Source organism: Sinocyclocheilus anshuiensis, unplaced genomic scaffold (genome assembly GCF_001515605.1).
Source record: "Sinocyclocheilus anshuiensis isolate Anshui unplaced genomic scaffold, SAMN03320099.WGS_v1.1 scaffold2584, whole genome shotgun sequence".
Classification (NCBI taxonomy): domain Eukaryota; kingdom Metazoa; phylum Chordata; class Actinopteri; order Cypriniformes; family Cyprinidae; genus Sinocyclocheilus; species Sinocyclocheilus anshuiensis.
Window position 1 is genome coordinate 10,011 of NW_015541360.1, and position 13,163 is coordinate 23,173.

General features: G+C 34.2%; 1 protein-coding gene across 1 annotated transcript in view; it reads right to left on the reverse strand.

Moving 5' to 3' along the window:
* Nucleotides 1-6,216: 6,216 nt before the first annotated feature.
* Nucleotides 6,217-13,163, reverse strand: part of LOC107690804 (disrupted in schizophrenia 1 protein-like) — a 33,219-nt gene continuing 26,272 nt past the window's right edge. The window contains exons 8-9 of the mRNA XM_016489217.1: nt 9,464-9,566; nt 6,217-6,460 (exon numbers count right to left, since the gene is read on the reverse strand). Coding sequence (XP_016344703.1) covers nt 6,264-6,460; nt 9,464-9,566 — 300 coding nt within the window. The 3' untranslated portion in view covers nt 6,217-6,263. The remainder of the gene's footprint in view (nt 6,461-9,463; nt 9,567-13,163) is intronic.

Below are 13,163 nucleotides of genomic sequence, written 5' to 3' on the forward strand. Positions count from 1 at the left end.
GGCACCTTCATTTGTTCCCTGGGATAGAGGTATCCGAGTAAAGCAGGAGCTCTACAGCATTAATGGATGTAAACAGTATCACATGAGTCTCGTCTGAAACAGCGAGTCCTGTCAGCTCAAACCTTCAGCAGTCTTTACAGATGGTACTATGGTACTATACAATGGTAATCACTGACAAGGTACATTATACGGCTTTTGAATATTTTGAATTGTACTGGCCGGGAAAATTTCTAAATTGGCTAAAATGTCCGGGTTTTTAGCTATGTCTTCCTATGGACGCGCTACAGTCCTCACACATTATATGTATGTTTATTTGCATTGCTTTGTCCGTTCTCTGTAGATCCCGCCTTCTCGCACACCACGATTGGTCGATTATGTACAATGCCTGCACGCTGTTGGTCAAACTACTTAGACAAGACATCAGTCTAGGGTTGTGACGATGAGGAAATTTTCCCTCCGGTTAATCGACGTGTGACACCAACTTAAACTTAAATTTAATGAAAGTAAAAAAAACTAATTCAAAACATTAATAAAAATATATAGACATTAAAAAATGAAAAACTAATAAAAATGACAAAAACAAATACATTTACCAAAAGCTTTACATTAAAATGAAAATGCAAAAAATATAAATAAAAACTGATATTATACATGATTATATAATCAATATATTAATAAAAACTATAATATTATATCAATGATACTAAAATAACACCGCTTTGCATCCCAAACTAAAGGAGGGCAGCAGCACACAGCGATGCGCAAATGGTCATCCAACACAATCTGAGTCTCGTCAATAAGAAATGAAAGGTCTGTCTCTTCCAAAAAGAGTGTCGAGTTTTCCCTCTTTTCTTCGCTTTCCTTCGGTTTTAAATGGCTGGTAAACGCGCCGTGACCATTTTACTTTCACTTTTAAATTAGCAGTAATTCGGCATCAATTGCTTGAATTCAATTCATTCTGCGCAGCCGGTGTTGCCAGATCCAGCTATTATAAGCATTTTTGGACTTGTCTTTTCCACTTAATTTGACACTTTAGAAAGTTAATAAAGTAGGAAGTTGCATTTTACGTCAGCGATATCTTTATGTTATCTTATTTGGAAAAGATTTGAAATAATTTTGGTTTATTTTTATTTATTTTTCGGTTTTTGTTTTTTTTAATAGCAATATCTGGCAACACTGCATCACTGGCAACGAGGCACCTTCATTTGTTCCCTGGGATAGAGGTATCCGAGTAAAGCAGGAGCTCTACAGCATTAATGGATGTAAACAGTATCACATGAGTCTCGTCTGAAACAGCGAGTCCTGTCAGCTCAAACCTTCAGCAGTCTTTACAGATGGTACTATGGTACTATACAATGGTAATCACTGACAAGGTACATTATACGGCTTTTGAATATTTTGAATTGTACTGGCCGGGAAAATTTCTAAATTGGCTAAAATGTCCGGGTTTTTAGCTATGTCTTCCTATGGACGCGCTACAGTCCTCACACATTATATGTATGTTTATTTGCATTGCTTTGTCCGTTCTCTGTAGATCCCGCCTTCTCGCACACCACGATTGGTCGATTATGTACAATGCCTGCACGCTGTTGGTCAAACTACTTAGACAAGACATCAGTCTAGGGTTGTGACGATGAGGAAATTTTCCCTCCGGTTAATCGACGTGTGACACCATTCAATTCATTCTGCGCAGCCGGTGTTGCCAGATCCAGCTATTATAAGCATTTTTGGACTTGTCTTTTCCACTTAATTTGACACTTTAGAAAGTTAATAAAGTAGGATGTTGCAGTTTAGGGTCAGCGATATCTTTATCTTATCTTAATTGCAAAAGATTTGAAATGATTTCTGTTTATTTGTATTTATTTTTCGGTTTTTGTTTGTTTTAATAGCAATATCTGGCAACACTGATCGCCGGCACTTAAACTGACAGTGATTAAAAAAAACCACGGACAGGTTATTGCTGACAGGATAGCACATTCGGTAAGGGAAATACAAAACATATCATGTTATTATCTGTCAGAAATGTTATCAACACTGTCAAAAACAGTAGCATTTATCACTAGTACACAGATCTGTTGAACAAGTAGGTTACAAAATGAAATGAAATACACAAACCCTAGCCATTAAGAGAAGTCTACACGTCATTCAGTATAGTAGTTAAATTTTCACAAATCATGCTAAAAATATTCATTAGAGCACTAGACAATGTTATCAGCTATATAGAAATGGTTATTAATAAAAACTATAACAGTAATATGAATAATAAACAGCTGATAAAATTATCTACCCCTAACTATAGTAAAGTATTAACAAATTTTGATGCAATAGGGCATGATTTAAAAATAATCATGCCTCCAAAACAGAGAAAACATCTTTCACAATCATCTACATGTCTGTCTCTTTTAAAGTGTTTATAGTGTACATAATGAGTTGTATTTGTAGGGGTTATTATAGCACAATTCTTTAACACCCCCCCCACTAAATTTCAAAGCCTGGCTACGGCCATGAATAAAAATACACCATGCAATATGCCTAATATAAAATAACAAATAACTTACACAAAGTTTAAATAGGTAGCCTATACAAAACAGAAAATCAGTAAACACAGTGGAACCAAATAAATAAGAAAAGAATGTTTAAAAAAAACTTCCGATATCACCTTAGATAAATGGCAGAAGACTTTTTTCTCAGAAATGCTATTTTATGTCTTTTATATTCAATAATATGAATTACCCTGCAAAAGGCTTCATTTTTAACATTAATGAAAATCATCCTACATAGACACATAATTTTCTTTCTTTTTTTTTTTTAAATCAGTATAAATTAAATTCTGTGTGCAAGTTCTGCCATAATGGATGAATACTTATAAATAAAAATGAATTGATTTGTTTGTATTTGGTTTATATTAATTCATATTAATTATCTTACAGTAGGCTTCATTTTCTTCGAGCAAAATATAATTTAATCTTTTTTTTGCATTAATAAAAAAAACATCCTATTCAGACACAGCATATTTTATTGAAAATAAGCATGATTTAAATTAATTGTAAAAAATACTGTCATAATGTATACTTCCGAATCTATTTATTTATTTAATTTTATATTCACTAATGTCAATTCTCATACAATAGGCTTAATTTTCTTCATGCAAATTATAATTTCTTCTTTTTTTGTCTTTTTGTCTCTGAGGTGCAATATGATCTAGACATGCTTTTGACATGTTTTGTGAAATTCACCGGGTATTTAATGCTTACAAACTAAAAGGATGTCAAAACGTCTAGCTCACGTCACCGGTGTAAATTCACTGGTCTGGTATCATATGACTAGTTGGTAGGGATGTAACGATTAACCGCGAGCCGGTTGAAAATCGATTCAAATATGTGACGATTCAAATCGGTTGAGATGCTAAACAAATCGCGATTCAATTAGGGGCAGGAGTTTATATGAATGCATGTCTGAGGGGAACTTGCTGTCTTTAGAAAAGTGTAGATGGTATTTTTTCTTGTCATCTTGCCTCTGTATAATGCATATTAAAGTTCATAAGTGCAGCGCTGCTTTGTTAACAGCGGAAACCAAGGAAACGCTTTAAGCGCCACCTGCTGGCAGAGAGTGAATCTGCGTCTCGTTCAGCTCGTCTGCTGTTTCTGTTTCATGCAGATATTTTTTGTATGTTTTTGAAATGTATAGTTTCACAAAACTGAAGTCAAACCATTCTGTTTTTGCTTCAAATTTTGAAATTATACAATCTAATTTAGATTAAAAACTGCTCATGTTGCATGTATGCAGCGTCTTTGTTTGGATCATGATTAAAATGCAGTGGTTGCCTCTAATTTTAAATGTTAAGAGCACAGACAAAGCCTTAGTTTGTTTATATGAAGAGATTTATTTTATTTCTGTTATTTATTGGATTTGGGGCTTGTTTTAAAATTTCAATTTAGTTTTGTTATTTACATTTACATTATATTTAAATTTTGTCATTTACAGTGGTGTGAAAAAGTATAGTGTTATATTTCAATTTCACAAATAAAAGTGCAGCATTTTGTCCAAGCAGTAATAAAAGGACACATTTAATTTATAATTTGTCTTAAATCTCATTTTGAATTTTGAATCGAATCGTGAGTTGAGTGAATCGTTACATCCCTACTAGTTGGCGATAATAACTACATGCACATTAAGATGAACTCACAAGATAAATTCACTGGTCTGGTATCATATGACTAGTTGGCGATAATAACCAGATGCACATTAAATTCTTCTCGACTTGGCTCTGGCGTCCCGTGAGGATACGCAGGATGGAGATTGCGGGAGGTGGCCTGTCATTTATTCGGTTCCCTACACGTCCAACAACAGGAGGAGATGCGGCTGACAGCCAACGGGAATCCAGCCAGCCGTTAGAGGGATTACACTCGTCTGCTTAATTTGACACACATTTTGCTCAACAAAGAGCTCGACTGGTCTGCGTCTTCGTGCCGGTATGAGAGAGATTGTGAGCTAATGATAGCCTGAGCGTTGATGCTAAATATGCAAAGCGGGCGAATATGATACAGAACACAAAAGATCTTTGACATGAACGGGCTGCTCCTGCTAGGCTCTTATTAGCCTGTCTTCCCACTCGCGTAATAACACATAACTGCCATCAAATCACTGTTTTGGGCATAAGGAAAAGGGTTTGCGTGCGTCACTTGTCACGCCAGGGTTACAGTTTGCTGCTGGGTTGGTGCTTGGGTAATTAGGAAGATATTTACGCATATTAAATGGTATTTTTAAACACGAGTCTTTGCCCCGGCTTGTGCAGAAACAAAGAGCTGTTGTCATGATCTCACCCTCAGAAAACAATTACTAAATGGAGCAGAAAAAGCTCAAACTTCTGGGACCAAAACATGATTCGTAAGAAATGCTATCTTGCAGTGAAGATTTGTTTTTGACTTTGTACCATTGTTTATTGGCGAATGATGATGATTTGAACATTTGCACACATTTTTTTCAACTAGCTATGGTGGTAGCATGTTATTTTTGGACAATACCGTGGTATTCTTTGAAGAACCATGGGTTTACCATCACTGTACCACGTCCAGAGATGATCAGTGTATGTTAATCAATGTTTCTAACAGATGGAAACTTATTTCTGCCACTGAATAAAAATATAAATATATACTTTTTAAAAAATCGACACATTTTTATTTAAAAGAATATGACGTATACTTTTTTTTTTCTCACAAATCTGACCTTTTTCAGATGTTTCTTCTCACAAATGTGAGTTTACATTACAAAATTTTGACTTTTTTTTCTCCGAATTTTGCATATGCATTCAGGTGTCTGAAATTTTGGAAAAAATAAACTAAATTGCAATATGTAAACTCACATTTCTGAGAAAAAAAAAGCAGAATTGCGAGATATAAACTCAGAATTCCTAGAGGAAAAAATAAATGGATAAATAAATAATTAAATAAATTCTGCAGTATTCAGACATTATGGCAGTATTTATACACTGAATTTAATTTGCTGATTTAAAAACAAACAAGCAAACAAACATGTATCTGGATAGGATGATTTTCATTAATGTGAAAAATGACAACAAAAAATGTTATTAATAAAAATAAAAATGAAGCTTCCTGCAGGATAATTTACATTATTGAATAAAAAAGCTAAATGAATAAATAAATTCTGAAATACTCATACATTATAATAATATTTGTACACTGAATTTAATTCATGCTGATTTTAAATAAAGCGTGTGTCTAGATAGGAGAATTTTAATTAATGTATTACAGTAATAAGATGTTTTAAACATGCTTAATTGTCATGAAAATGTCCAAATGAAAAAAAAATGCACAAATTGCTTTGAAAAATTGGTTTTCATATTATATATCAAATATTAAAATATTGTGCATATATTACAAATAAAATTTTTTCCTTTTAATTTTGCAGTGAAATATGACAATTCCTTTGTGAGATTCACCCAGCTGTTTAATTCAACATAATCAATAATAATAGAGCTGTTGTCATATTATACTCATACAATATGGATTCACTGTCAAGGGACAAGTTATACTGTAATTTGACTGAAAACACACAATTCAGAGAGACACTGACAGCAAATGTGAGGAACAGAGATATCCTGTCTATATAAATCAACACTGAACCCTAGAAAACTAGAGAAAACATCTACATTTTGATCTGAGACGTATCTGGATCTCATGAAGAAACGGCTCCCCCCTGTGTCAGCAGAAACCAACTGGTCTTGAGTCTTTATTAAGGCCGTGTTACTCACCGTACTGGGCTTCTCTCTCCTGCAGCTCCAGTTTGATCTGGTTGTGTTGCTCCTTCATGCGGCTCAGATCCCGTCCACTTCCTTTGTGCAGAGTCTTCAGCTTCCTCTCAAGCCCCTCCAGACGATCTCTCTCGCCGTACGCGCTCCTGATTTCTGCCTTCAGTTCCTTCGCACTGCTGAAGTCATTTCCTGCCGCGAGAACCAAACAGAAGCAGAATATTAGATGAAAAACATCAAAACGATTAGTCGAAACACCACCAGAAATAAGAATACTATCAGCATACTATGATTTGTGACACACTAATTCCAATTTTGCATACTACATACTACAGATAGCATGCAAATAGGGATGCTGTCAGAGATTTAAAATAAACAATGTAAATGTTTTTGTTTTGTTTTTTTCTCAAGAATCTATGTTAGGTGGTTGCCAGGGTGTTTGCTCCTTCATGCGGCTCAGATCCCGTCCACTTCCTTTGTGCAGAGTCTTCAGCTTCCTCTCCAGCCCCTCCAGACGATCTCTCTCGCCGTACGCGCTCCTGATTTCTGCCTTCAGTTCCTTCGCACTGCTGAAGTCATTTCCTGCCGCGAGAACCAAACAGAAGCAGAATATTAGATGAAAAACATCAAAACGATTAGTCGAAACACCACCAGAAATAAGAATACTATCAGCATACTATGATTTGTGACACACTAATTCCAATTTTGCATACTACATACTACAGATAGCATGCAAATAGGGATGCTGTCAGAGATTTAAAATAAACAATGTAAATGTTTTTGTTTTGTTTTTTTCTCAAGAATCTATGTTAGGTGGTTGCCAGGGTGTTGCTATGCAGTCACTAGGTTGTAGCTAGGGTGATTCTAAGTGCGGTTTGGAGTTGTGTGCAAAAGTTTAATACTTAGTGTTTGGGGATTGTTCAAGTATATGTAATAGTAATAGCGATGCTTGACTTAGTAGACATGACTAGTTAAGAACTAACTAGATAAGAACCTTTGGGGTCAGTAGGATTTTTTGGGGAAAAAATTTGCATGTTTGCATGTCTAGAGGACATTAGATCTTGGATGTCTTTAAATTTTCTATGCTTAAACTCTAGTAAAACAGAAGTTATTGTGTTTGGGCCTCAGGTGAATAAGGCCAATGTAAACCATAATTTGGGATATTTTAACTCCTTCATCAAACCAACTGTGAAAAATTTGGGAGTCCTTTTAGATTCCTCCCTAAAATTTGAGCAACATATTAAAACAGTAGTGAAGTCAAGTTTTTTTCATTTAAAACCTCTCTCTAGAGTCAAGTTTTGGTTATCGTTTAAAGATCTTGAGAGAGTTACACATGCCCTTGTCTTGTCGCGTCTGGACTATTGTAATTCTTTATATGTTGGTCTACCGCAGTCTTCTATATCATGACTCCAGATGGTTCAAAATGCTGCAGCCAGGTTTTTAACTGGGGCTCGTAAGCGAGAGCTAGGGCTGTGCAATATATCGAAAATGTACCGCAAATGTACATATCGCAATATGCATATCTGTCACGAATTCGGTCCATGGACTTCCGTTTATTCACCACCAGAGGTCACCCTTTCCATTACATTGACTCTCGCACAACACAAACTGTTGCATAGCACCCCGGACTACATATCCCATCATTCTTTGCACGATTTGCACACTGCACTGATTGCACTCATTGCACACAGCTGTTTCTAATCACCTCACTCACTATATAACACCCACTCTAACCACCTTTCTCTGCTGAGTATTGTTTAGCCCGTACCCCATTCCGAGTCTCTGAGTTTTCCTTGTTTTTGCCTTGCCTTGCCTGTTTTCGCGGTTTCTGATCTTTGCCTGTTTTTCTGGATTTTTCACCCTCTTATCTGTCTGACTTATTAAAAGAAAAAAAGCCAACAAGATCTACAAAAAAGTACTCTGTCTCAGCCTAGATCCCGATTAAAGGCAAAAGGTGATCGTGCATTTGCAATAACCTTCCTTTATCTGTGAAAACTTCTAATTCTGTCTAGAGTTAAAAACTACATTTAAATCTTATTTTCTTACTTTGGCTTTTTAAACTTTGTGGTTTTTTTTTATTATTGTTCTCATTGACATTATCTTTTATTATTGTTTTTATCTTATTTGCACAGCACTATGGTCAACTGCTGTTGTGTTTATTGGTGCTTAATAAATACATGAATTAATGAATTCAGCAAGGATTCATTAAATTCATCATTGAAATGCGTCACAATTCAGACTTTTTTTCCTCACAATTCTAACTTTTTGTCTAAGAATTGACACATAAACTGTAACATATAAACTTACCACTGAATAAAATAAATCTGATAACTACAACTTTTTAAGAGAACTTTAAATGATAATAAAAATAAAAATAATATAATAAAATTAAATAAAACAAATCTCACAACTCTTAATTTGTCCCATATAAACTTTTTCCTAAGAGAACCTTTAAAATAAAATTAAATTAAATTAAATAATAAAATCTCACAACTCTTCTTTTTTTTATTTGTGCCACAAACTTTTTTAAGAGAAACTTTCAAATAAAATAAAATCAAATCTCACAACTCTTTTTTTTTATTATTTGTGCCACATAAACTTTAAGAGAACCTTATAATTAAATTAAATTAAGTTAAGAAATGAAATGAAATTAAAATTGAATTCAGAGTTTATATATTAAAAGTCTAAATAGTGAGAACTTTATTTCATTTATTTTTTGGCAGAAATAAGCTTCCATAGTTTTCAACATTGATAATAATCAGAAATGTTTCTTGAGCAGCAAATCGGCATATTAGAGTGATTTCTGAAGATCATGTGACACTGAAGACTGGAGTAATGATGCTGAAAATTCAGCTGCGCATCACAGAAATAAATTACATTTTACCATATATCCACATAGAAAACTCCTACTTTGAGTTGTAGTATAATTTCACAATTTTACTGTTTTTTTTTATCAATTAAATGCAGCCTCGGTGAGCAGAATAGACTTCTTTCAAAATCATTAAGAAATCTTACTGCCTCCAAACTTTTGAACAGTAGTGTTTGTAGGCAGTACTCAAGTACCCCAGTGGAGGACGGGCTGTACTTTGAGCCTGTCATTCTGTATTGTGTAGTGCTGTCGAGCACACAGTGACAGTGACATCTGAAACAGCCGCAGGAGGCGACGGGTTCAGATGAGCACAGAAAGAGCGGTACCTGAGATGGCCGCGAGCTTCGCCTCATGAAGGGCCAGCAGCTGCGTTTCACCCTCGCTGACCTTCCGTCGCAGACGAGAGCCCAGTCTCTGACTCATCACCACCTGAACCACGAGAAACAGAGATTACACACCTGAGGAAAAGAGCAGTCACTCAACTTACTGAGGTTAAAGTTCAAACTAGGGATGTAACGATTCGATTCACGATTTTGACTTCACGATTTTTTTTACAAAATGAGATTTAAGACAAATTATAAATTAAATGTGTCCGTTTATTATTGCTTGGACAAAATGCTGCATGTTTCTTTGTGAAATTGAAATATAACACTATAATAATATACTAATATAGTTGACTTCAGTTTTGTGAAACTATACATAAAAATATCTGCATGAAAGAGCGGACGAGCTGAATAAGATGCAGATTCACTCTCTGCCAGCAGGTGGCGCTTAAAGCGTTTCCTTGGTTTCCGCTGTTAACAAAGCAGCGCTGCACTTATGAACTTTACTATGCATTATACAGAAGCAAGATGACAAGAAAAACATACCATCTACACTTTTCTAAAGACAGCAAGTTCCCTCAGACATGCATTCATATAAACTCCTGCCCCTAATTGAATCGCGATTTGTTTAGCATCTCAACCGATTCACACACAGTCACTTTAATCAGTCTGAATAAGCTCTTTTGCACTACAAATCATTATATCTGCACTGTTGTTTACTTCACTGGTTTGCACTCTATCTGCCATGTGCCTTGTGCTGCTTTATATTTTTTTTTACATTTTACCTTATTTGTATATTTGTATAGTTGTATTTTATATTTAATCTGTATCTATCTGTATTTATGTTCTACTGTTAGTGTTATCTGTATGCACCAAGGGTCTGAGAGTAACGCAATTTAAATTCTCTGTGTGTATGTGCTGTACATGTGGAAGAATTGACAATAAAGCAGACTTGACTTGACTAACGCACAACAGCTGTTAATATTCAGATGAGTAAAAAAAAAATGTAGAAAACTAAAAAAAAAATTATGTTGCTAAGATGTTAAAAGGACGAAGGGCATGTAGAGGTTATGTAGAAGTTTTAGGCTCTAAAATAACAAAAATAATATAGAAAATAAAATATATATTTATAATCACTAAAAAAAAACTAAAATCTTAAAACACAACTTTTTAAAGAAAACTTTGCATAAAAAAAAATAAAAACACTAACATTTTTGCCATACAAACTTTTTGTTAAGAGAACCTTTAAAATAAAAGATAAAACAAAATAAAATTCTTAAATATAAGAATAAAAAATAAAGTAAGAAAAATATATTATTATAAAGAAAAATAAATGTTTAAATCACATTCTGAGCCCTTCCAAGCTATAACTGAGACTTGTCATAACACTTGCATATCATGCAGATCAAGCTCTTTTGTTGGTTTTGACTGCTTCTATTGTCCTCATTTGTAAGTCGCTTTGGATAAAAGTGTCTGCTAAATGACTAAATGTAAATAAAATGTAAATACAATATACATCTGTGCCACATAAATGTTTTTGTTAAGATAATATCTTACATCAAATAAAATAATATTTTTAAATACAACATACATTTGTGTCACATAAATGTTTTTAAGATATCTTGCATAAAATTAAAATAAAAAACTTGAATACAACATATATTTGAGCCACATAGACTTTTTTTTAAGATAATATTAAAAATAAAATAGAATAAAAAATCTTAAATGTGACATACATTTGTGTCACAAACTTTTTAAAGAAAATCTTAAAAATAAAGAAAAATACATGTGTGGCACTGAACATTCTGGAAGCCATTAGTGGTGGGCCAGATGCCACTGGTCCTCCCGATGTGAAGGCGGTTGTGCGCTGCAGCCAGACGCTCCGTGGCTCTGCCATCAGATAACGGCCAAACAGAGGGCAAAGTCACACTGTGCCATTTTTCAGGCAGCTCATCTCCTCTCAGCTCCACCCACGGTGAAAACACCAGCTCACACACACACACACAGATAAATGACTATTTCCCATGCTGCTCACAGGAGGAAAGCAGTTCATTGTGTCCCTGATTATCGTGGTGCTAACTAACTCTCTCACACACACACACACACACACACACACACACACATCACTGCAACTGGAAGTGGAGATTTTGCTTTTGGATTGACACCAGTTCTGTCTTTTTATCATCTAATTTTATCATCTGAAATGTGCTAGTAATTGTATTCACTCTACTTATATAATGCAATATTATATTATATTAATGTCAAGCATGCAAATCAAGGGTTAAATGTATGTGACAATTTAGTAGTCGCTGGATATTGGTAGAGACATAATAAGCGATGTCTAACTTTTTTTATAAAGTTCTCTCAAACAAAATAATATAAGTCCGACATTGCAGTGATCTGCTGGTTTGTCATTCTCTGAGGAAGACACTTGTTTTGGTCAGATTTTTTTTTTTAATGTTCATCCAAGTGACTTTTTTTTTCTGTTTTAAAGATGTTTTCTTTGGATTGTTTGACTACTCGAACGAAAACACAGGAAAATATGACTTTGTTTGTTTCCTGCTAGCTAAATTTCACATATACGTAAACAAAAATCTGGCTCTAAACCTCTCTTTTCTTTATTCAAAGTTGATCTAGACAAGTACATGGAAACTATCCAAAGTTCTGTTAATCCTAAAGCAGTGAAAACTGCATCTAAGCGCATAGAAAACAAAGAAATTCAACAATTCTTCTCCTCCTCATCCCGTCAGCTGTGAAAAGAGTAATCACAACGCATGTGCTTGCTTGCGCTTCATGGATATTGGTAGGAACATGTCCCAGTGCAACTTATTTTCCAGAAACTACATGCTGCTAAAAAAAATTTACAAATTACCCAATGATTAATGTTTGTAAATGATAGCATGCTACAATGTTGTCATATGACCTTATTATGTTGCATGTCCAGTTATCAGAATGGATATTTCACATTTTTATTTGAATTTTATGAAATAAAAAATTATTTTGGCCAGTATAAGCAAATTAGTAGTTAAAAATCATGCAATTTAGTAAATAAGATAATTTACGGTTCATTCATCAAACTGGAAATAGAAAAGAAAGACTGGAAAGTTGAGTGCATTGCACTGTGGGATACAGAATCTCAAACAGTGTATAATAGTGTGAGTAGCACGATAGTATGTTATTCCATTATACACTTCCAGATCAGCGTCTTTTTTCTTGTTTTACAGTAAAAAAAAAATCTAAACAAACTTCAAAATTTACCTGAGATTTTGAGATCTCCGAGAATTGTTCTCTAGTATCTTATATTAAAATAAAATAATAAATAACATACAATTGTGCCACAAACGTTTTATTAATAAAGTCAAATAAAATGCCTAGGGCAAGAACAGATATGTGATTAAAATGTGGACTTACTTTAGCCGTTGCCTCTTTGGTGGATAATCTCAGTGCTCGCTCTTGCTCTTGAAGTCTGGAAATAAAAGGAAATTATAAATATCAGTGATGCTGAAAATGAGATTTGAACACTAACGTTATAAACTTTACACTTAAAAATTATGGCAAATACAAGAAATAGTAATAACGATGCTTGACTTAGCAGACAACACTAATAAATACAGGTAAGCAAACAATATCGAAGCATTATATACTGTGATTAGGCCTGGGCGATAAAACAGTATCGATATTTATCGACGGTACACCTTCGATA